This window comes from Dasypus novemcinctus, chromosome 26 (genome assembly GCF_030445035.2).
Source record: "Dasypus novemcinctus isolate mDasNov1 chromosome 26, mDasNov1.1.hap2, whole genome shotgun sequence".
NCBI lineage: Eukaryota > Metazoa > Chordata > Mammalia > Cingulata > Dasypodidae > Dasypus > Dasypus novemcinctus.
Window position 1 is genome coordinate 40,625,025 of NC_080698.1, and position 23,735 is coordinate 40,648,759.

Consider the following 23,735-nt stretch of genomic DNA (forward strand, 5'->3'; position numbering starts at 1 on the left):
CAATTTTTTTTTTTTTTGGAAGGTACTGGGGATTGAACCTGGGACCTTGTATATGTGGAGCAGGCACTCCACATATACTACCCCCGTTCCACATTTTAATATTTTCTTTATAAAGATCTTGCATATTTATTGTTTAGTTTATTCTTGAGTATATTATCTTTTTGGTTCCCATTGTAAATGCAGCCTTTTATTGCATTATACCTTTCATTTGATAGTTGATATTTATGAATTGTATTTTATTTCTTTACTGTAATAGTTTTCAACTGATTTTCTTGGATTTTTCCAATCTATATTTGTTAATAGTGGTTTTTCTCTACCTCTATTTTAATAATAGGTTTTGATGGTACCTTATTTGACTACTTTAATGGTTATGAAGATTTAAAAAACAAGAAAGTTAGATTTGTTGGACATGCTAAACAGAGAATTCAAGAGGATTATCTTCGAATTTTAAGGTATTTCAGGTAAGAATTTTTAGAAATTTTTTTTTATAAAGCTTTTCATAATGTCATCACCTGGGCACAGCTCTGGTAGTGTGAAGCGCATAGCAGGTCTGTGTACAAATTGGTGACTTCCTGTCTGTCTCCAGTGGAGATTTAGAAATCTAGGACTTGTGAGTGAAGTATTATTTAGATACTTCATATTGTATTTGGTGCTGGGAACAGAGAGTAGTGAATAAAAATCTAACCTTTCACTGGGCTTAGTCTTAGCTAATATCAGAAAATCTGTATATCACAAAAATGAAGGCAAATACCTGTGAAAAATGATGAGTGAAAAATCAGTATAATAATGCATGTCTGCAATAAAACCTGAGTAATATTTGAAACTCTTCATAGAAAGTATTAATATGCATAGGTAGGCAAGTTTTGAGGGATTGAGACTGCTCCATGAGATTCAAGGCCTGTTTTGGTGTCTTTACAAGAATGCTGTTTAAATCATGCACTATATATGACAATCCAGGATTGCATTTGCTAGCCATTCTAAGCAGCTCAGAGTTTCAGAAGTGAAATTGAGAGTTAAGGGCATTGGATGTTGAGGTTGAGAAATTTCAGTTATATTTCATGTTTTAAATGCCTTGACGCTTGGATTGACAAAGGCTGACACAAAGAAATTGGGGCAAAATTTTTCTGATGTTGGAATGATTTTTTCCAACAGTGTCCCTCCCTGTATGGGAACGTACATTTTCGTTTTATTTTCATGTTTAACTGAAATACATAAATACATATGAATGTAGGTTTTCATTTTATAGATAAGTTTTTAAAACAAATAGCCATAATTTTTTTTTTTGAGGTACTGGGGCTGGGGATTGAACCTGGGACCTTGTATGTGGGAAGCATACAGAGAGCCACATCAGCTCCCTTGAGCTGGTTTGTTTGCTTGCTTGTTTGTTTTTAGGAGGCACTGCGAACTGAACTTGGGACCTCCCATATGTGAAGCAGACACTTAACCACTTGCGCTACATCCGCTCCCCAGTCATAATTACTTTTGCATAATTTGTGCCATTAATATCTATGGCATGTTAGCATGTTTAGTTCTAGATGATTAATATGAACATGGGTTTTTTGGGGTTGGGCATTTAAAATTTTATTTGGTGGACAGTAGTGTGTCTGTTACAGATGAGTTTTTGTAGCATCTTTTTGAGACTATATAGGGTTTTACATGGTATTAAATGCATTGGGATTAGATGATTCAAGGATAATTTGTGGGATGTTTCATAATTTTTTTTTTTTAACACTTTAAATAAAATTATGAAGTCATGGAAATCTGTCCAGCATTCTTGACCTAGCTTCCTTGCCTGTCCAGCTTGATTGATTTTTGCCCACTGTGAGAAGGAAAACAAGATGGTTATTTATTCTAAAAATTATGCATGTTTTAATAGGGATGAACTCAAAATGGGTATTAGGAGACCTTGGATTTGTAGTTCTTACTAACCTTAAGTAGGTTACTTTGTTTTTTTGATCTTGATTTTCTGTAGAGGTGGGAAGTGACCAGATGATTGCTTAGGTCCCAGCTCTACCTCATTTCACTTGGGGGTATGGAATAGTACCAGTAAGAGTGAAAATACTACTTGAGAATTTTATATTACAGGTTTTATGGGAGAATTGTAGAAAAACCTGGTGACCATGATCCTGAGACTTTAGAAGCAATTGCTGAAAATGCAAAAGGATTGGCTGGAATATCAGGAGAGAGGATTTGGGTGGAACTGAGAAAAATTCTTGTTGGTAACCATGTAAATCACTTGATTCATCTTATGTATGATCTTGATGTGGCTCCTTACATAGGTGAGAGCAAGTAATGTATTTATTTTTGGCAGTGGAATATCTGGTTTAAAATTTGTAAGGAAAAATGTTTGAATAATTCAGTTTAAAGGAAAAATGGAATATTGTAAAATAGAATCAGGAGTTAGGATAGTTTCGTCATAAAAAAGCCAGTGCCTGAAGTGATACAGAAAGGGGTCTGGAGTCAGATATATCTGGGTTTAAGTGTGGGGACACTGCCACTTACCAGCTTTGTGACCTGAGTTAGTTTCCTAACCTTGAGTTTCTGAATCTAAAAAGGAGAGTTGAAAATAATAGCATCTACCTAATAGGAGGGCTGAGAGGATTCAAAGAGTTTAAATAAAGCATTAATAGGGTGACATATATAGAAATCATTCAATGAATGTATTCAGAAAGAGAACAGTGGTGATTATATACATGGTTTTTCACATCTCAGGAAATTTGGGTGTATTTCAAATAAATACATAAAATTATTCAGTTGGGGTGGCAATTTTACAGTGAAAAGACAGGAGTTTATAACTGGTAAAAGCATTACCTTGTGAATCTGATCACACCATCGTTGCTAGGTTGTGAATGGAAAGAACATTTTAGGTACTTCTGAGTTTTGGAGCTTGACAAGAGAGAGAGTAGTAACAATTAACCAGTGGTTTCATCTGAAACATGGAGCATCAGGTTAGACCAATTTTGAGTTTTGACAGAGGTTTAGGGAATTATTTTTAATTAAATTTATCTGCTGTATAAACGGGTGAAGTATGCTTTTTTCCCTTTAGGTCTACCTGCTAATGCAAATTTGGAAGAATTTGACAAAGTCTGTAAATATGCTGAAGGCTTTTCACCAAAGCCAATGACAGTCTTGGCCTCATTATTCAAAGTACAGGATGATGTCATAAAATTGGATTTGAGGTTGAAGATTTCAAGAGAAGAGAAAAACCTTGGCTTATTTATAGTTAAAAATAGGAAGGATTTAATTAAAGCAACAGATAGTTCAGAACCATTAAAACCCTATAAGGACTTCATTATAGATGTAAGTATATTAGACTTGACTCACCATTTGTCTTAACTATGACAAATAGCTATCAGGATACAAAGCAACTTCACTAACTGTAGAACTAATTTTATTAAACTAAGATCTACAGTGTATTGATTTTGTTTTAAATGAAATTTTCATTCCCAGTATTTGTTATTTAAATTTTAAAGCAAGATTTTAGCAAATGTTCTAATGATGTGGTAGAAACTCATTGTCTGATTTTGGCACTAAGTCTAGGGAACCTGATGCGATTACTCGCGTATGTGAGCTACTGAAGTACCAAGGAGAGCATTGTCTTCTAAAGGAAATGCAGCAGTGGTCCATTCCTCCATTTCCTGTAAGTGGCCATGACATCAGAAAAGTGGGCATTTCTTCAGGAAAGGAAATCGGAGCTCTACTGCAACAGTTGCGAGAACAGTGGAAAAAAAGTGGTTACCAAATGGAAAAAGATGAACTTTTGAGTTATGTAAAGAAGAACTAAAACTGATGAGAACTGGCTACTGAAAAAGTAGAAAATTTTTGGTAAGACTAGATTTTTCATTCTCCTCTTTACTGAGATGTAAACATATTTCAGGCATTAAACTGAAGTCTACCTCCTCCTAACTTGATTTCTATTGCTAGTTGACTTTTTTTTTGCACGTAAAAAGTGTTTGCAGTCAAAACAACTCAATTATTACATAAAGGATTTGCCTACTATATGACTCAGTTCTTGAATTCCAAAGTAAACTTGAAATTTGCAAATACTAAAATTCATACATAGACTTTGTTCTCGCAAACTATGTTTTAATATGTAGGTGTTTATTTCCTGTTGTCCTGGTTTCCTTAACTATGCAATGCTTATCTTGGGTAAGTTAGATTATGGGATTGGCTTGAAGGTAACTTTAGAACGTTTCCTTTGGAAGTGGAAGATGAATGTGTTTACGTGGTATGGTAGTAACAGTATGTATCAGGTGCCATATGGATAGTGATAATGCTCCAAAGTAAATAATTTCTTATAATTAAAAACATTTTATGGCTTACTTAAATATAGATGTGTTCCTAAATGCTTTCAGGTAATTACGTCTGTTTATTCAACTGCTATATGCTAATAGTTTTATAATTGCTTTCCCTTTCTGGGTAGCCAGTAAAGCATCATTGTACTCTATGGGCAAGTACCAAATTTGGACCTTGATAAAACAATTTCAAAAAACAGTAAAACATGGACTATATGGCAACCAAGTCAACAATAACTGCATTCAAGTTAGTAATTAAATTATGTGGTTTGACCCAACGTCATACAATTCCTACCTCTGTATAGGAAATAGACAGATGTAGCTGTTTCAGAAGTCTGTTTTTGGTCATGTGTAAAACACACTTACCTTGAAATAGTATATGCAAATGTCAGTAAATTCTGAGATTATACCTTTCAGGGGGCAAAGAAATGTTTTCTCACAGTACCTGGTTTAGAGTTTACCCTATAAAAGGAACTCCCTGGAACATTTAGAATGAGTGACAATCTTGGGCATATAGAGTCGAATAAGGCAAGAGCATACCTTCCAACAGTTTCATGAGGTGTTTTTCATTTACTCCACTTAAGATAGTCAATTGATGTCTTCAGTCAAGGCAATCAAAACCATTGCATGTTTGGTAAAAAACAAAATTAATGTTTGATTAAAATTTTTATCCTACTAGTTGAGTACTTTCAGGAACTATTACCACTGAATTATGTAAAACAATGAAAGTTAATCACATATATGAATTTCTTGCACCTAAATTAAAATGCTTGTGAGTAGATATTTTAAACAAAGAAATATTTAAAAGGAAAACTAGGTTAAAGTTTATGGACTAGGCTGCATGAGGGGGCAAGTTTGCTCCACAGTTGTCTGGGTTCAAACAAACACCGAGCAAATACATAAAATATTATTTCTCACTAAGAAAGACACATAAAGAAATGAAAACTTGGGCTCACACTCCACATTTTAACTCTTTAATAATTTTCAAGATTTACAAATCAATTATCTCAGAGAAGCTAACGAAAGATGAAAGGAACAATGCCTTTTTGAAATAATATATACCAACTTGCCTCTTTCAAAAAGGAACATGGATTTGGGCTTAGCACCCTCTCTTTTGGAACTTTTGCCATTTGGAGCACTGAATCAAATATGCTGTTCCAGAATCAATCTCACATTATAGGCATTTAAAATATTTTTATGATTTCATCACTGACAAAGGTATCTTCATGTTCTGTTGATGAGATGCTACCAGATTGCACAGGATAATGGCACCAAGCTACCAATATAGATTTTCTTGAAACCAAACTTACATTCTATACTGCTATTCTTCCTCTTCTATTAGCATACTTTAATTTTTCACATACAGTTTGACTAGAAAACTGAAACCTTCCCTGTAATGTTGCTGTTTACCCAGGTATGCATCAGAGGCAATACTTTGCAAAAGCAGGTCTGATTTTAAAATTCCAATAACTTCATCCTTACCATATCTGTTTACAAACAAAGTACTACTTTGTCTGGGCTTATTTCATCTTCGGTGTCTGGGATCGTGGGCAATAAAGCAGATCGAGTCAAACCCCAAAATTTTTGAGGTGACATGTCTTTTTTGGTGGCTGTAAATTTCCATCCAATATGGCTTGCACATATCCTGCACTGGGCAACAGTCCAGGCATACCTATAAAATTAAGGAAAGATGCCAGCTCAGCTAAAACACATTTCTATACCCCAAGATGAAGAGAAATCTCAGAACTAAAACTTAAGGCCTAAGAAGAAAATAAAAATACTTCCTAATCTATGTACATTTTCATTATGGTAACAAAATGTTATGGTCTTTATATGTAATTGTTTAATGACTGAGTGCTCTCAAGCTAAGTTAAAAAAATTTTTTTCTAATAGAAAGAAATTTGTTTACATAAATTGTCAGTTGCCAAGACCACATTCTAACTTTGCACCAGATTTTACTTTGTTGTCAAAAGAGACCACCATCACCACTTGCAGAAACATGTACTTCTGAGTTAAGTTTTGGGGCTGGGATGTGGGCAGGAGAGCATTTCTCATAAGATTTCTAAAATAAGAAACAATGGTATTTCTGTTAAAAATTTTTGTTAACAGGTTACTTGTAATTTTAGTTCCTAAGAAGTGTGCCAGTAAAAATGGGACAATCTAAGTGCCCTGGCTCACAGTCTAAAATAGTGAGTATAATCACTAATCTCTACTCAGCCTGCATCTCTAAGAATAGTGTGGCTGACCCAAAGACAGATAATAAAAGATAATAGGGCTCTTAAAGATGATACAGCTGAGGGAATCCTAACATATTCCCAGAGTGTCGCTGGTCAGTGGATCAACTCTGAGAACCAATCAAGGACAGAAGTCGTGCAAATCAGTGGTTTCTGCATCTGTCTGGTTTTATGTAGTACAGAATATGGTTCATACAGTTTTACTGGATCATAAAACATTTAATTTTCAGAATGAGATGACATACGTTTAGTTCCACCGTATAGTAATTTGTTTGGAGATAAACGTATATGCCAGCTTTCTTTCTTCCTAACTTTACACTCAGTTGAGATTGCAAAAGTATCTGTTTCTAGCCATTCATAAAAAGTAACTGTTCCTAGCCATTCATAGAATGAAAAGCATTTTAAAAAGATTAATTTCACTATTTTAAAAATTATACCTCCCCCAAACTATCACAGCATCATATTACCCAGGAAACCAGCTGTGCTCTGTTGAAGGCCGGCCTATCAGATTCAAGTTGGAAGCCTTATACACGGTAAGCGTCTCATGCACATATCCATGAGGATTCACGTAAGCTGCCATCGGCCCACACAGGGATAAACTAAAATAGAATCAGCATGGAGGATAAATCAAAATGGGGGGAGAATACTCTTGGTTAATTTTTTTTAAGTTCACCAAGAAATGAGGTTATTACATAATACTGGTTTAAGAACTGTATTCTTTAACATTTTAGTTAGTATCGGATAATATCAGAGTCATAGTGTGAAATCAAGAGGTTGATAAAATCAGCCCAGTTTTGGGCAACCTGAGTATTTTCCATGATGACCAAAAGGGAAATAATAGGTTTTTACCTCCCCTCTGTAAAATGCATAGGTTTCAAGTTCATCTTGATAAAGTACAATGAAAATTTAGTTTGGTCATCCTTTGGCAGTTGATTACTTTGCAGATAGCAGTTTCCTTACCTTCCTGAGTTTAATAAGATAATACATGTCTACTTTCTCTTTAGCCCTCAGTAATAGAGGTCTTTAATATGGAGTGTAGGGAAATAGATGAAAAAACGTAATGCCCAGACGCTCTACTTTTATACCATGTCCATTGTCTCAGCATTCCCTTAAATATCCACTCTTGCTCTGAGTACCAGAAAGATTCGCCTTACCCAAAGAATCAAAGTATTTGTAGATTTTTTCAGCTGAGAGAGAGAAATATATGGGAAATTTCTAAGTATAATAAAGATCTCACCTGAATATTTCATTTTTGGTAGTTATTTCTGTTTCTTGACACTGTTTACAGCAAAGGGAAGTACACTAAAAAATTTAAGAGAACACTATCAGAGGGAAAAATTCACATTCATTTTTAAATCATCAAGAATACTTCTGAATACTTAAGTTTTAAAGGTCTCTCTGATCCTGAGCTCTCTCACATATTCATAAAACTAAATGACTAGGATCAAGGAGCAATTACTGATAGCTAACCAGAGATGTATACACAGTAACCAAGTAGCTTCATAAAATGTACTTAAGGATTATTAGATATAGGTAGTCATATTTGAGGGCTATAGGACAATCAGTCTGTCTGCATAATCCTAAATGAAATCTTTAAGTTATCTTTTAAAAAACGATGAGGAGGAAACAGCTTATTCTAAAGGCATAACTATATAACTAGACCCTCATGGTTTAACTGTAGGTCCCAACAGTGCATCCTAGTCCCCTAGACTAACTAAACATGGGTACTACAAATCACTTTACTCACTTTATTCATAATGTCTAGTTCACAGCGAAGTCGTTGGATAGCACTACCAATTTTAAGGAGCTGAATTCTTAATACATCATCAATAGGAAGACAAGCAGCTACTCTGTAAGAAAAATCTTAAAGATATGGCAAGTTTTTCAGTTTTAAACTTAAAAATCAGGGAGCTCCTAAGTATACTACTTTAATTTTTCACATACAGTTTGACTAAAAAACTGAAACCTTCCCTGTAATGTTTACCCAAACTTTTCATGAATGTCTTTCAAATTAAAACATAAAATCAAACCCATGATAAAAAAAAGAAGCCACATATTTGCCAACAGACTAGAAAAACCACTGAACTGCAACTTATAAGCAGATAAAATATATACAAATAAGTTGAATCCTGGAACTAGGGCTACTTTTTTTCCTTTTTTTATATTTACACACCAATGATCAATGGCACCATTCACAACTGCCAAAAGATAGAAACAACTCAAGTGTCTATCAAGCAATGAATGGACAAACAAAATGTGGCATATACATAATGGAACATTTTTCAGCCATAAAAAATGAAGTCTTGATGTACACAACAACATGAATGAATCTTGAAGGCATATTCAGTGAAATAAACCAGATGGAACAATCACTGTTATAAGCAAACTCACTGAGTTAGTAACTATAATACAGGTTACTATGGGCCAGAATACAGCTAAGGAAATGGTGAATTAATGGTTAAACTGTACAAAGTTTCTAATATTAGGGCCACTTTTAAAAACACTCAAAAAAATGAGGAAAGGAGAGTTTTTACATTGAGGAAGTTTTTGGATGGGAGCCATTTATTGCAATTTTTAAAAAAATGGAAACCTTGCTAAATATTAAGAATGCTCACAAAATGTAAGAACTTTATTACAATGAATTAAAAATACCCATTTTCTCAACTGTTCAAAGCAACAGCAATATATATTCTTTTCAGAACTAGAGGTTTAACCTAGAAGTTTTTGGTTTCATTAGAAGAAAAAGGACATCCTATTTTGCAAGATATCAAAGGCCAGAGAAAAGAAAGTAACTTTCCATACCTATTGGATTTGAAGGAAGAGAATCATCTTTTAGATTTTCATCCCATTCACGTAGCTGTTTCTTGATTCTATCCATTAAGGTTTCCTTGTTTAAAACAGAAGTAGCCATAGTAAGATTCTCAGACTTAACTTTTACTGTCAACTTTTCAACTCTTTAAAATAAAACTAAAAACATGATTAGAAATTTAAGTCACCATTATGTGGCAAAATAATCCCATGTCCCAGTTTTTAAAATGTCTCCATTTTCTTACGGAGAAATTATCAAGCCCCAGCTTCTTTGCCAAGCAGTAAATCAGCTTTCCAGTATTCTCTCATGTACTCTAATACCTGGGGTGCCTGCTACTAACTCAAATGCCTTTTCTGACTCTTGGGACTGTGGCCCCTAGGATTGCTCTAGCACGTCCCATCTACATACCATAACCTATTTACTACATAAGCTTGCTTACTTTCACAGGTGTATGCAAAAACATTCTTGTATATGATGTGCTTACACATGGCTCAAAAGCTGCTGAAGGGCAAAGATAAACTACACAGTTTCTTTAGCCCCCTGATGTCATATATGCTCAAAACCTCAGTTTTCTCAGCACTCCAGATTTCTGGACAAGGTGGTTCAATTAGGGAAATGACTAATGTCTGCTGAATGCCTACTATGTGCAAGTGTAACACCTACTATAGTCCCTATTTTGTAGATACTTAAGAGAAGCAGTATTCCCCAAAGCATACTGCTTTGACCCAGTATATGTCCAAAACCCGGGTTCTTTAAACTACTCCAGCAGTGTGTCTCAGCAGTCCATGCATAGTATTAAACTCTACAACACCACACATGAAATAATAACCAGTAGAGAGAAGTTACTAGAGTTCAAAAAAAAACCCACAAAGTATCCAGGATTTGTAAAATTTTCTAGATGTAGCCACTACCCAACAACAAAATTTCAAATGCACTGCTTAATAAACCCTAGTCTCATAATGTTCTTCAGTTGTAAGCCACTACAGAAACTGAGAAAAAAAAAATAGAATTCCTATACATTAGAGATAAAAGTCTATCCAGTAGGATCTCTGATTACTCTCTTCTATTTTAAGTGTGGCCAATATAATTAGTTCTGAAAACAAACCACCACTGACCATGACCTTAATCATAATGGCTTACCCTAGATTCAAGAAGTTTAAGGTAAGTTACTTACAGCATCATATAAAGAATACAGCCAGCGAGGCCATGAAGTCAGATTTGCACAGTGAAACTTTCTCTGGAAACAGAAAAAAAGTCACTTAAAAAGATTCTTAGGATGGAAGCAGCAACATTTTAAAGCAACATTGTGGTCCAGAAAAAGATAATCCTATAATAAAGTTTGACAATCATAGCTCCCAACTATATATTGCATTGGAATCCTTTATTCCTGTTTTAAAAGTTCAAACATTAAAATTTCAGTAGTAAGTACAACTTAGTAAAAATAAGATGAACTTGAAGAGGTACCTAAACATCATACTTCGATTATAACTACATTATTTGCCTTGATACATGGATTACTTGTCCATTTTTGGCAGTGAAAACTTAAAGGTACAGTCCAGGCTGCGAAAGCTTGTAAATGGCTCTCAAGTAAAACAATAGAGCAAACATGATATAATTCTACAGGGAAAAAAAAGGCTGTATTACTTGAGACTTGATGATCAAGTTTCCCATTTCATAAAACTCAGGGAAGGGGCAAAGTCATTATAAATCTGCAATAGTTTTTACTCTGGGATCTTAACAAAAAGGTATCTACAGCCATATAAAAATATGAATTATACTTAAATTACTAAAGAATTTCAGTATGTGATGAAAAGATTCAATAATAATGTCAGTACCCAAAGATGAGAGATTGGAATTTAGAAGCAGAATCTAAAGTTCATCTGAAGAAAATGTACAAAAACAAAATTCAGAAAGAGAAGCAAATGTTCTATAGGACACAAAAATATGATTGAAAGGATGTATTGCAGCACTACTACAAATTGGGAAAAAACCTAAATATCAACAAGGAAATTAAATTAGAATATGTCATTCTAGGGAATACTATGCAACTAATAAAGAGCAAGGCTTATTAAAAGTACGTAATATAAAAAATTGTGCTTTCCTCAAAAAGCAAAGCAAAACCTACATATGTATGAATGTTTATAATTTCATTGTAAAGGAAATGTTTATTGTTTGACACATCACATGATATAGAATTAGAAGGGAAAATAAGGTGGGTTAATAAAAGCAGGTTAGACTGGAACAAGAAAAGCAAGATAACATGTAACTATTAAAAGAAGATCCTACTCTTGCACGTGTAAGAGACCAAATTAACAGCATGAAATAGGGAACACAGGCATGTAGCACACTTAAAAAAGAATATGTAAATAAGCAATGTACTGGGTAACTCTACCTCACTCCCCTCCCCAATCCTACTCTAGTGATACCAAACCCCTAGAACTTAGGATAAGGAACAATCATGCTGCTCTCTCCTGTGATGGTCAGAAATGGGCACTTAGTAACAAAGCCAGGGGCCCAGATGCTGCAGAAACTGTCTTGAGTAAACATTAGTGATGTTTAATTTGGAATTGTCTCAAGGAGACATTGGAATTGTTTTTCAAGTATTTTAGGAACTGCTACAAGGAAGAGGACAGATTAGTTCTTGTTCTCTAGTCCATGGACTAGAGAGGTCAAACCAATGGACTCTTTAATTAGGTTTTTTTGGGCTCAATGTAATCCTACTTGAGGCTATCCACTGACTATCTGAGATGGCCTCAGAGTACATGCGTAGGTAGGGATTTAAGCCTGAGGAATCAATCAGCCCAGGACCCTTAAGGTACTCTGCAATAAGTTCTTTGCTTTCTAGACCAAAAATCTAATGCTAAACACACAGAATAAAACAATACTAACAACTCCATCAGGTAACTGAATATTCATTAATAGCAAAAGCCAACTGCTAACATTGTGTCAAGTACTTTACATATCTTACAGCAATACTATCAGGTTGGGAATATTTACCCCATTTTAAATATAAGAAAACAGGCACAGAAGGATGGTATAACTTGTCCAAGGTCACACAACTGAAATGGTAAATAGCAAGGATTTGCTTAAAGGAGTCTGTACATTTCAACAAATTTAATTACCAAATGGCAAAGATACAAGAAAAAGTTTCAGCTTGGTTAATGGACACGTTCTCAATTCAGTCATTTAAATATATATTACAAGTAAGAATGATCACTTTTGTGGTATAAAAACATGCAATGTTTTTGGTACCCAAGTCAACATAAAGAGAAACCAAAATACTTTCTTCCAACAGAAATAAATTCCTCCCATTTATAATATACAAGGACTAGACCATGGCATACTAGTATATGAAGAACAATGGATTGGGCCAAGGCTGTCACCATTCACTCTGCCACTACCTATATTTTGTGAATGTGAACAAGCTATAGCCTCAGGTGTCTCAGTTTCCAACTTTTTAAAGTGAGAATATCTCAAATTCTTTACCTGGATTAACCTTACAGATTCTAAAAGTTCTATGTACAAATCAAATAGGCATTTTAACTCTTTACTCATATTTATAGTGTGCTTTATATTAGTCAGATAGACAAAGTGAAGAGAAGTAACCATGAAAAGATTAGCTACCATAACTGAGCGACTGCCAGAATTTAAACTACTTCAGTATCCTCAAATTTAGAGTCCCGTTTAGTTTTCTGGCATATTAGGAGAGGTTCCTATCTTATAGCTAGTTAAACTAAAGAAAAGTCCTTTCAATTTATAGGCATTCTTCAAGTATACCAACCATGATTTACTTAATAAAACATATACTTCAGGAAAATTTTACACTAGCCAAAAAGTTTAGGCACTTATTAGTGATCGATGGCTGATTCTCCAGTGAGGTAGTAGTCACTCTGGGGACAGGATTTACTACTGAAAGCAGGCATAAAGGCCCTTAAAATGAATTACCTCCTGGTTATCCATCACATTCTTCTGTTTTTCAAGCCTCATAACTATGGTTTCACCTTTGCCTCCAACAAGGTAGAGTGTTCAAAAAATGTGGAACTCCACTTAAATGGGTCCTTGAAGTGCAAAGAAATCGGAAGGGTAATATGAAAGGCTAAATACAAATAGTAAATCATTACCATCGATTTCATTCACATAGGGACCTCAGGGTTTTTTTTTATTATGCTAAATCCTATCACAATCAGCAATGTAAATGATAAAAATAATTTATCGAAATAATTCAAAAGCTGTTGACTTTTGTTTTCTCCTGTCATTTACTAAATCCCTATTTGGTGCTAAGAACTGGGTTGGAAGGAAAATCTCTTGCATGTTCCTGAGGGGTTTATAAGCTAATGAGGGATAAACAAATACGTATATATTAGACATATGCCAGGGAAATCACTTCTCTGTCCAAAGGGAGCCCCCAACTGCACAGAGCCTAAGAGTTTAAAGACTTTTCTTCTTTAATATAAAAATATATAACAAATGCTATTGCTCTTTCTACTACTACTATTGTTCTGAAGCAAGGCAAAAACAGATTCTAAAGGTCATACAGAGAAGTTAAGCAATAGTAGCCATGCAAACACTGAAACATGGTGAGGAGCTTAGGAGACATTTTATTTATACAAATTATAAATTGCCAACAGTTACACAGCATGGTTGTGATGCAGAAACAGACCAGAAGAAAAATAAAATGAATTTGGTCTATAATGAAGATGGCACATTAAATCAGTAGGCAAAAACATGGACTTTTTTGAAAATGGTAGTGGGACAGGAGGTAAAAAGCAAAAGTTTACTGGAAAAAAAAAATAAAGTTGAATTCATACTTTACACCATATAACAGCATAAACCTTGCCCAAGAAAGTAATTTCTAGCTATGATTTATAATCCAAAATGAATTTTAAAAAAGGACAAATTCAACTATGTAAGAAAAATTTAACTTAAAGCACCAAAAATAAAGTTAAAAGACAAATGATAAACTAGGAAAAATGGAATTTCACTAATTACAAACAAAGGGATAAGCACCCTGATATAAAAAGAACGTAAAATCAACCAGGCAACAGGGAAAATGGGCAAAAAATAGGAAAAGACAATTCACAGAAAAGGCAATATAAATTGCTCTCAGAAAATGCTAAACCTCAACCATATTCAGGAAATCAAATTAATGCTTCAAAATAATTAAGATACTATATTTCACTTATCGGAATAGCAAATATCAGTTGGATTCCATACTATGAAGCTGTGGTGGCACACTGATAATGGGGGCACAAACAAGTACCACCTCCTTAGTAGGGTACTTTGAGAATATCTGTCAAACTTACATATGCATTTACCCTGTCACCCAATAATCCAACTTCTCTTTATTATATATATTTATCTGTATAAAAAAATGACTTGCCTACATTATTTAGTGCAGATGTGGTTTGACAGCAAGAGTGCAAACTCAAGCACCCATCAGTATAAGACTGGCTACATAAATTATAGTGTATCCATACAAAAGAATATTGTGCAGCTTTAGAAAGAATGAAGAATCTCCTATAAGATAAAGATACACTGTTAAGGGACAGAATGGGTCCAGAACACCATGTATCCTTTTGTACAAGAAAGAGGAAAGAAATAAGGATAATTGTATCTGCATAAAGAAACTCTGGAAGAGGGCTTAAAAACTGACCTTTAAGCCCAAGCATAAAAAGCTCTGGCTCAGTTCCGCCCAGCTCTATATCATAGGCAGGAACAACTAAAGGCTTATAAATTCAGCAGCAGCTAGACAGATGAGCACCAATAATTTTCTGAATATCTATTTGTTTCCACATTTGATTTCTCTTGACATTTTACATTCAACTATTTTCTGACGGATTAACATAGTAGGGCTTTACAAGAGGACAAGCAGATAATCCTGGCTAGTAGGGAGTGCATTTAAAAACATTTAAGACATACGCTAGCTTAAAAAGAAAAAAATTCTTTACTTCCGAGAGAATCCCTGTATAGTAAATTTGGTGAAAAGAGAAAGGTACTGTGTTGGATTAATAAAAATGAAATTCAAAGACCAAATCACAGAACAAAGAAGGCCTTTGGATGGAAGATGGTTTTGGAAGAGTGCTTCCTGATTATACTGGCTTGCTTCCTTAATCATTAGGAACTTATTATGTTCAATCCTCCCAAACGCTCCCTTGTCAGAATGGAAGATTACACAGGAACAATTCTGGAAGCTTAAATAATTTTTATTTTATGCCAGGAGACATTTAGTTCTCAATGGCTAATGTTGAGAGGTGTGTGCAATCAGTTTCAAGATTAAATACATCTCAGGTAGACTACATGCAACCTGGATTACCATGAGTTAGTTTAGACTCATCTAAGCATCTCCCAACTAGGACCACCTTAACCATTTCTCAGACATGGAGATACATGGAATAAAACACATTTATGCACAACTTCAGATCACGGTTGGACATGAATCAGATGGGAGCAAACTCCAAGTGAGGAGTGAATCAAGCCCTAGATAATCTAAAGACAAGAAGAAGCGGTTATATAATCCAGTCCCTGAGATGGTACTGGCGACCAAGTGCATGTGGAGTTCCCACCAACGACATCTGCCCTTCCCTTTCCCTGTGCTAGATTACACTTTCTGATGCACACAGAATGGTTTCTCAGTGGTATATCTGAAGTGGAACAGAGTTTGTAGGTCATCTGGAGTCCAAAAGAGATCAGCTAGTAATTTTTCTTGGTCTAGTAAACTAGATCTCAAATTTCAGAGTTTAAGAAATTCTACTCAAAGTTTAAACAAGGGAACCCTCATTTAAAAAAAAAAAAACATGGGATGAGGAGCAGATGTAGCTCAAGTGGCTGAGTGCCAGCTTCCCATGAATGAGGTCTGGGGTTCAATCCCTGGTACTGCCATAAAAACAAACATAGGATGAAGGCACTTTTGTCACCTAAACACTCTCATGCTTTTCTCATTCGTTCCTTAGCATCTTAGCAACTTCTCTTTAGTCCTTGCCAACTCTGAATAGGGAAACAACTGAGGGCAAATGTTTGAGAGCCCAGGATGACTAGAGAAATAAGATAGTCAGGAAAGGCCAGAAGATTGAGTCCCAAACAAATATGGGCTTCCTTGGTCATTGCAGGTATTTTTCCCTCATCTTGATGAGCCAGTGACAACCCAGTTGCAAAAGGTTAATTCTGAATTCAATGTGAACAAGTTGAGGTGCTTTAAACACAGAGTAGGAAGAATTTAATAAGTAATACAAACAAAAATTAAAGTTAAAAAAGCAGTTACATTTGCTAAACACAAGTTCAGGTTTAAGACCGCAAGACCCTGTGGGCAGGATGCAGAACTAGTTGAACATGCTAAGTCATGAATTAACGACAATCATTTACCCTATGCTTGGAACTTTGCAAAGAAGAATTAATTTAAGATTTTTAAATGGTTAAGACTTTTTAAACAACCAATCTTGATGGGAAAAAAAAACTGTGCTATAAATCAAAATACTTAAAACCTCTTGGAAAAAAATATCCAGTGACTGAAATACATAACTTTCTAAATATGGAAATGACATACAGGGAGCATCAATTTCAAGCACCTTACCACATACCTCAGTTTTTAACATACAATTAGGCACTAAATAACTTACTGAACTGATTGTTTTAAAATGCAATACAAGTAAGATAATCTAGATGGATTCTGGTAAATTTTCATTAATCTAGAATAGATGTTTTTTTCCTATACATAGAACTAACAGTAAGTAGTACGTCAAAGACATAAGAAAAGCGGTCCTTCGGATTTTTAGTTCATAAATTTCACAGCCACTCCTTGAAGCCCACATGCTGACAAACTATCTTCAACACATATATTTCCACAGTTTTATTTAAAATGACTGAAAGCAAAATTTTCTGCTCTGCTATTGTCAAAAGAAACAAGGGTAAAAGTATATTTAAAATGTCTGTATCGGATTTAACAAAAGAATACTGCAGAGCAGTACAAAAGTTGTCTACAAACTTAAGGCAGTATCAGTATTGTTAAACCATCAAAATTATTAGTTCCAGGGTTGTTTGGGAATCTTTAAACAGTTTAATTACAGCTTTCTTATTAGAATGTTGTTGGAAACACTAATTAAAACACACATTATCCCACGAACAGACGGCCAGCTGTTATACAGAATAACCAGACCAAGAAGACTACAGACACCCAACCAGACAGGAGCGTGAGGCCCATCAAGTGCCACCCTGCACAGAGTCTCTTGGAAAACTGGAGGAACTCTGTAAAATATTAAAAGCAGTGATACTGACTACTGTATGAGACTCCCTATGAATAATCTATACCAATTTAAATCAAATTAGGATCTTATACTAACTTACACCAAAATTTAAAGCCCTCACTTTTCTACATGACAAAGAATAATGGATGACTAAGGCAAGATTTTTAAGATTACAAAGGAAACTGTTTTTACATATTTTTAAAAGATAAACCTCAAAAGGTCAATTTTATTCTAAATTTAGAAAGCACTAATCTGTTCCTTTTGGCAGAAATCATAAATACTTTTATTTATTTTACTCTCACAAATGAGTAAAAACAGACTTCAATTTGTTTCTTAAGAGAGAAAGAATAATCTAGACCAAAAGGATATATACAAGAATTAATGCCAAAACAACCACTACTTTTAAAGAGAACACCTAACCTCAAACCAATTTTTGTGAAGTCAGTAGTGTTTTACAAAAAGATAATTAAAATGTTTTTCTCTAGGGACCTGAAAGAGGTAAAATGTACTCTCCTACTACTCTGTGGTACCCCAAACTAATTCTCCCCCTTCTTTAAGGTGATGTGCTTATGGTTCAAGGACCAAAAATGTGATGTGATCATAGTATAGCAAGAGATTGCTGTAGAATAAAAAAAATCACAAGCTATTAGTCAATACATAGTTGATAAACAAGAATACCTTATTATTGTGCAACATTTTTATTGCTTTGCACATTGATTTTACCTAAACTGCTGCCTATGAAATTTTTAGAAGCTCCTGTTATGATCAGACTCAGCTAGAGAGTGTGCCACAGAAGGTGTCTGGGGAATGAATTATCAGTGTTGTTTACATTTCATTCTTAAAACAGGAAAAAGCAACCTATCTTAATTTTTTGAAGATTCATAAAAAATTAGTTTCTCACCTTCTGGTATTTCTGCCACCATTTATATGAATACTGGTCTTCCCATGAGACAGGTTTTGAAGGAAATATCTGGCACTTATTGAGAGATTCTAACTGAACTGCAGACATGGTTGAAGGCAACACACATTCAGGGAGAATTTGCACTTTAGCTTGCTGGATTCTAAAATGAAGAGAACCAAGCATGGTGTTCATTTTTAAGATAAAGTAACTCAAACCATAAGTTTCTAAACAATGAGGATCATTTTAAATACTGAGTTTCAACATTTTCTTTTTAAAATGTATTCAAATTTCAGAGTTTTCTTTTGTAAACACATCTATCAAATGCTGACCTTAAGAGAGAAGAAATATTCAGAAAATTCTCTATTTCATAAATCATATGAAAGTTAAAACCAAAGATAATCTAAGGTATGGAGATTTATTCCCACTGAGGAATGGAAAGGGAGATTTTTACATTTTAGATAAATCCAGGAACCTATATTTTTAAAAAACAACGCATGGGGAGCAAATGTAGCTCAAGTGGTTGAGTGCCTGCTTCGTATGTACAGGGTCCTGGGTTCGTACTGCAGTGCCTCCTAAAAAAACAACAAAAACAAACAAGCAAGCAAAAGAAAAAACCAACTCAGAGGAGCCATTGTAGCTCAGTGGTTGAGACCAGCTTCTCATGTACGAGGTCTCAAGTTCAATCCCTGGCCCTGGTACCTCAAAAAACAAAATAAAACCAACAAAAACCAACACATAACCAACTACAGCTTATCTTAGTAATTCTAAATTAATTTGTAAATTCTTAAGATACCCCACCCCTCCCATTTCCCCCACTTATACTTCCAGACCCTTGTACCTCTCTTTCCCAAAAATCATCTAACCTGAAGAGAAGGTAGAGAACTGAAAAGAAAATCAAGAACCCACTCACATAGATGAGTTAATATTAAGATTAACCTTTGTTTCTAAGTGCATTCCTTTTCCTCCCCTTACAAAAAGTAACTTGAATATGCTAAGAAATTAAAATATTCATATTTTTAAAACTTTTAATCTAATCTCTCATAAGGAAAATCATCATTTCCAAAATGTGGTATCATAATTTCAAGCACTTTATCATAATATCAGCAGGTAGGCTGTACAAACATGCACATTTTTTAAGGTATTATGCCTCTTAGAGAAGACCTTCTGAAATGCAGACTATACCAGCACAATAAAATGTTGGAACAGAACTCTGACAGGGTTATATCAAACTCTGAATCAATATTACATATGTTTAAGACTTCTAAAGTGGTCTTTTCTACGAACCACTGTTTCGACTTACAGAAAGTTAGGAATGAAACTCTTGTATTTCTACTTATTAAGTGAAAAAAGCTAAGTGAGTCTGAAAATATCTAGGTTTAACTTAATGACAATATTAGACTCATTCCATTAACAACATTTTATTCCTGCAAGCTCATTAAAAATACTTAGAAAATTTAGCTATGTTCAAATGTTCCTGTATTAGTTCTCATTAAAAACAAAATCTCAATTTTCCTTACCTGATTCATAAACACAAATACATGATAACTACAATTTTAAGGCAAAAGTATATCCTACAGAAATTTTAAAAAACCTGATTTTCTTCAAGGTTATCAGTAACCAAATCAAGAATTATGCTTTACCTATAAGATTTTATTGTATTACAAAAACATTCATGTGAATGGCATTAGGATAAAGGTTGAGAATTGAACCAACAGCTTAAAGACCATTTTAATAAAGTGCCTGTAGTACAAGCTATCTGAAATACTTTGTGGTACCAAGCAAGGCTCCCATGACCCTGTTGAACACACAAGGCTAGTTCTTCTCCCTGCAGCTCAGTTTTGCTTTTAGCATATAAGCTAGTTTTCTTTCTTCCCTGTTTATGACAGTTGCTTTTGTGTTTCTAGTTAAATCACTTATATATATTTTAAAAACCAATGAAATATGTGTACAAAAATAAAACTGCTTCAATGAACATTCAGTTAAGCCACAAAAAACTTCTGTCAAATTAGGTTCAGACAAATCTAATAGGAAGAAAAAAAAATGTGCAATTATCTGGAAGAATTCTTTCTGCACTCAAACTGCCTTGTGATTATCTGTAGAATCTCTCTTTAAAGAAAAACTAAGTATACACTGTAGATAGATGATGCAAAATGAAAGTGGTTTGTTTATGCAAGAAAAACTACTGCCAACTCCAATGCAGACACAATTCCAAGGAAAGACCTTATCTCAAATGAGTGAATGAAAGTATATTTATATATCCTAAATTAAAATGAAGGTATATAACTTTTTATGATTTATAGGTGTAATGAACTAGTTTTGACTAACAAATACTGGACTCAATTGTGATAGTTAAGAGGACTTCTTTTCTAATTCATATTAAAGTATTAATCCTTTCTTCCTCTTTATACACTAAGAAATGGTCAGGAAATTCTGAAGAGACCTACAGTGATTCAATGATATCCTTATCTCTTTTTACTAAAAAAATATTTTTTAAATTCCCATATGTTAAGAAGACAGAAAAGAGATAGACTCTGAACCTAGGAAAGGCTCTGGAAGGCAGCATTATACTTTTTACACAAAGTGTTGTTTACGTAGAAGATGGCAATTATCTAGTACTACTTGACTAGACAAAAAGAAACTGGCTTGAGTTTGAAATGTGCTATGAAGGAATTTTGGTACAGTGGCGAGAGCACTAGATTGGGGAGTCAGGGGATCTAGGACCAACCAGTTCTGACATTTACTAGCCTGTGACTTTAGGCAAATTACTTAATCCTTCCAGTACTTGGTTTCTTTATTTGGGGAAAAAAAAAAAGGTACAGTGCACTAGATTGGCTCCAATGTTTCTTCTTTCTCACCATTTCTAGGAAAGGTAGTTAACGGACCACAGTGGCAGTGAGAGAAATTTCATTCCAGGGAGGACTTTTAAATTAAGACAGGCTCACATTTGTGTGAGGTCTTAATGGTGGGTTTATGGAATACTAGAGAGAATGTGCCCTTTCTCCAAGTCTCTTCCAGTCCTATCAGTTTGATGACCTGTTTTCAGAGTAAATGGACTACTGCCATCTTGTGTACAATAAAAAAAAAATCACCGACAGAACTTCATCTACTGGGGGAGAAGGACAGTCCTATGATGACAGTACAATGTGCTAAATGCCATGAGGGATTTGCATAGAGAGAATTTTCTGGGTGGGTGGGGGGGCGGGGAGTATAAGGAAAGGAAAGAAGAATCAAACACCCTGCCCTCCCGAGGGCTCTAGCCACCCATCCTACTTTCCCTAGCCCAAAAGGCTGCCTGACTCATCTCTATTTTCATTAATTCAATATTTATGAGTGCCCACTATGTGAACCAAATAGACAAAAATTTCTGCCATCATGCAGGTTACAATCTATTTTTTAAGTCTTAAAAACAAAAATAAAAAGCTCTAAAACTTCCATGTGTTCTGAAAATATTACCTGTGCAACAGAGAGATCTGATGAGATTTTCAACTCTCTAGAGGTCAGAAACCAATTCACTAGGACTGGGGTGGAACCCAAGACTCTTTAGCTTTATAAGACTTCACAAGTGATTCTTATGTGCCAGTGTTGAGAACCACTGCCTTAAGAAATAACACGCAATGATAAGGAAAAATGTTTTTGTATATAAAGTTTTTTTTTTTAAAAGAATATAAGAGTCTAAAGATGAACTGGATTTTTAATTTTTAAAAAATAAGTTTAGTATTCCTAGAACTTGGGGAAAATCCTGTAGGAATTGTGCCAAAATGAGTAACTGCTCAGTCTATTCAGAGAATTTCTACTCTTTACAAGGTACAGAGGTAACAAGCACTCACTGAGCACTTATTATGTAAATGAAATTTATAAGTGATATAAAATTTGCACTGGAGATGAGCACTAAATATATATAATTACTCAGAGGAGTTGGTAGATGTAACCAACATGGCTTACAAACATCATGGGAAGGATGTGAATACTACAAATGCCCAGTGAGCAAACAAGAGAACTCACAAACTGCCCAATTCCCCACTTTTTTTGTTATCCCCAGAGAGGTCTCAAAGAAGACACATCCCAAATACCACTTTCTTTTGGATTTATACTGCTGTTCGCAAACCTGGATGGACATTAGAATAACCTGGGAATCATTAAACAAGAGACATCAGCTGCCCCACCCCAGGCAAAATATTTGGGGAGGGAGAGATGAGGTTGGGCCTCAAGCTCCAGGTGATTCTGTTGCACAGCCAGTTTGAAAACCACTGGGCTATACCTTCTGAGAGAAAGAGATCTATGAGTTAAATGTCACAATATGTTAACTGTCTATGTAACAAAAAATTAAAGAAAACCATTTCATTATAAGATGTTCACATAATTTTAAGAAATACAATATTTCTTACCCATCTGACTGTGTTCTTAGCTCAAGGACTTTGAACCTCTGTCTTCCAACTGCTTTCACTTTCACTATCTCAATTCCAAATTCCTGTTCTTCTCGATAGGCATATATCTCTGCTGTTGTTCCAAACTGTGCTTCCCTTTCCTGTATATTACTTTCAAGGTAAAATTTAAAAGTTAACAATTTTTAAAAATTTGACTTTTAAATATGTAAGGCTGGCAAAAGCAAGACATGGGAAAACAATTTACAGCAATTAGTCCTCATTGCAAAGCTATTATAATTTTATTTATTTTTAAATCAGATAGGGAATTAGATATACAAGGAGGCTTCAGGAAGTGCAAATTAAGAGTAAGTTTAGGAACATAAAAGATTTCTAGTCACTGAAAATGATCTGGGACTAAAAGAGGCTCAAACTCTCATTTCCCAGGCCAAACCTTCTTTCACTTCTTTGACCATTTTTGTTTCTTCTAATAGCAATGTACTGGGGTGGGAATTTCCTATATTCATTTCCTGCCCCTACTGCTGATTTCCTCCCTTTGCCATGGGATATGTGAAGTTCAGCCTTAATATACCACCCATCTATAATGGTGGAATGCGTGAGTTCAAGAAAGAAGCCGCCACTCTATTGGAAAAGTAAGCCTTTTCATTAAAATGTAAAAGGCCTCTTTCTCTTTAAATAAAGACAGTTCTTGAAAATAAGACTTTAAAAATGTTTTCTATTACTGATTAAAATTTTTTCAAATACCAGAAAGTACAATTGTTTGTGAAGGTAAACGTCTGATTTAGATGGTAATGAAAATAACAGAACATTCCAACTTGCACTTTTAATCAAAAAAAAAACGTCTTTACCTCACATTTTTACCTAACCTCCAGTACAT

General features: G+C 34.6%; 2 protein-coding genes across 4 annotated transcripts in view; one reads left to right on the plus strand and one right to left on the minus strand.

The window, feature by feature from the left end:
- TRNT1 (tRNA nucleotidyl transferase 1) overlaps positions 1-5,876 on the plus strand; it is a 19,536-nt gene extending 13,660 nt beyond the window's left edge. For both annotated transcript variants that reach the window (XM_004485320.5, XM_058288391.2), the window contains exons 5-8: positions 335-461; positions 2,086-2,279; positions 3,047-3,300; positions 3,536-5,876. In XM_004485320.5, the coding sequence (XP_004485377.1) occupies positions 335-461; positions 2,086-2,279; positions 3,047-3,300; positions 3,536-3,784 (824 nt within the window). In that variant the 3' untranslated portion in view covers positions 3,785-5,876. The remainder of the gene's footprint in view (positions 1-334; positions 462-2,085; positions 2,280-3,046; positions 3,301-3,535) is intronic.
- Positions 5,256-23,735, minus strand: part of CRBN (cereblon) — a 23,573-nt gene continuing 5,093 nt past the window's right edge. For both annotated transcript variants that reach the window (XM_012521422.4, XM_012521423.4), the window contains exons 4-11: positions 22,862-23,011; positions 18,477-18,636; positions 10,513-10,575; positions 9,332-9,416; positions 8,277-8,392; positions 7,767-7,831; positions 6,997-7,128; positions 5,256-5,967 (exon numbers count right to left, since the gene is read on the minus strand). In XM_012521422.4, the coding sequence (XP_012376876.1) occupies positions 5,787-5,967; positions 6,997-7,128; positions 7,767-7,831; positions 8,277-8,392; positions 9,332-9,416; positions 10,513-10,575; positions 18,477-18,636; positions 22,862-23,011 (952 nt within the window). In that variant the 3' untranslated portion in view covers positions 5,256-5,786. The remainder of the gene's footprint in view (positions 5,968-6,996; positions 7,129-7,766; positions 7,832-8,276; positions 8,393-9,331; positions 9,417-10,512; positions 10,576-18,476; positions 18,637-22,861; positions 23,012-23,735) is intronic.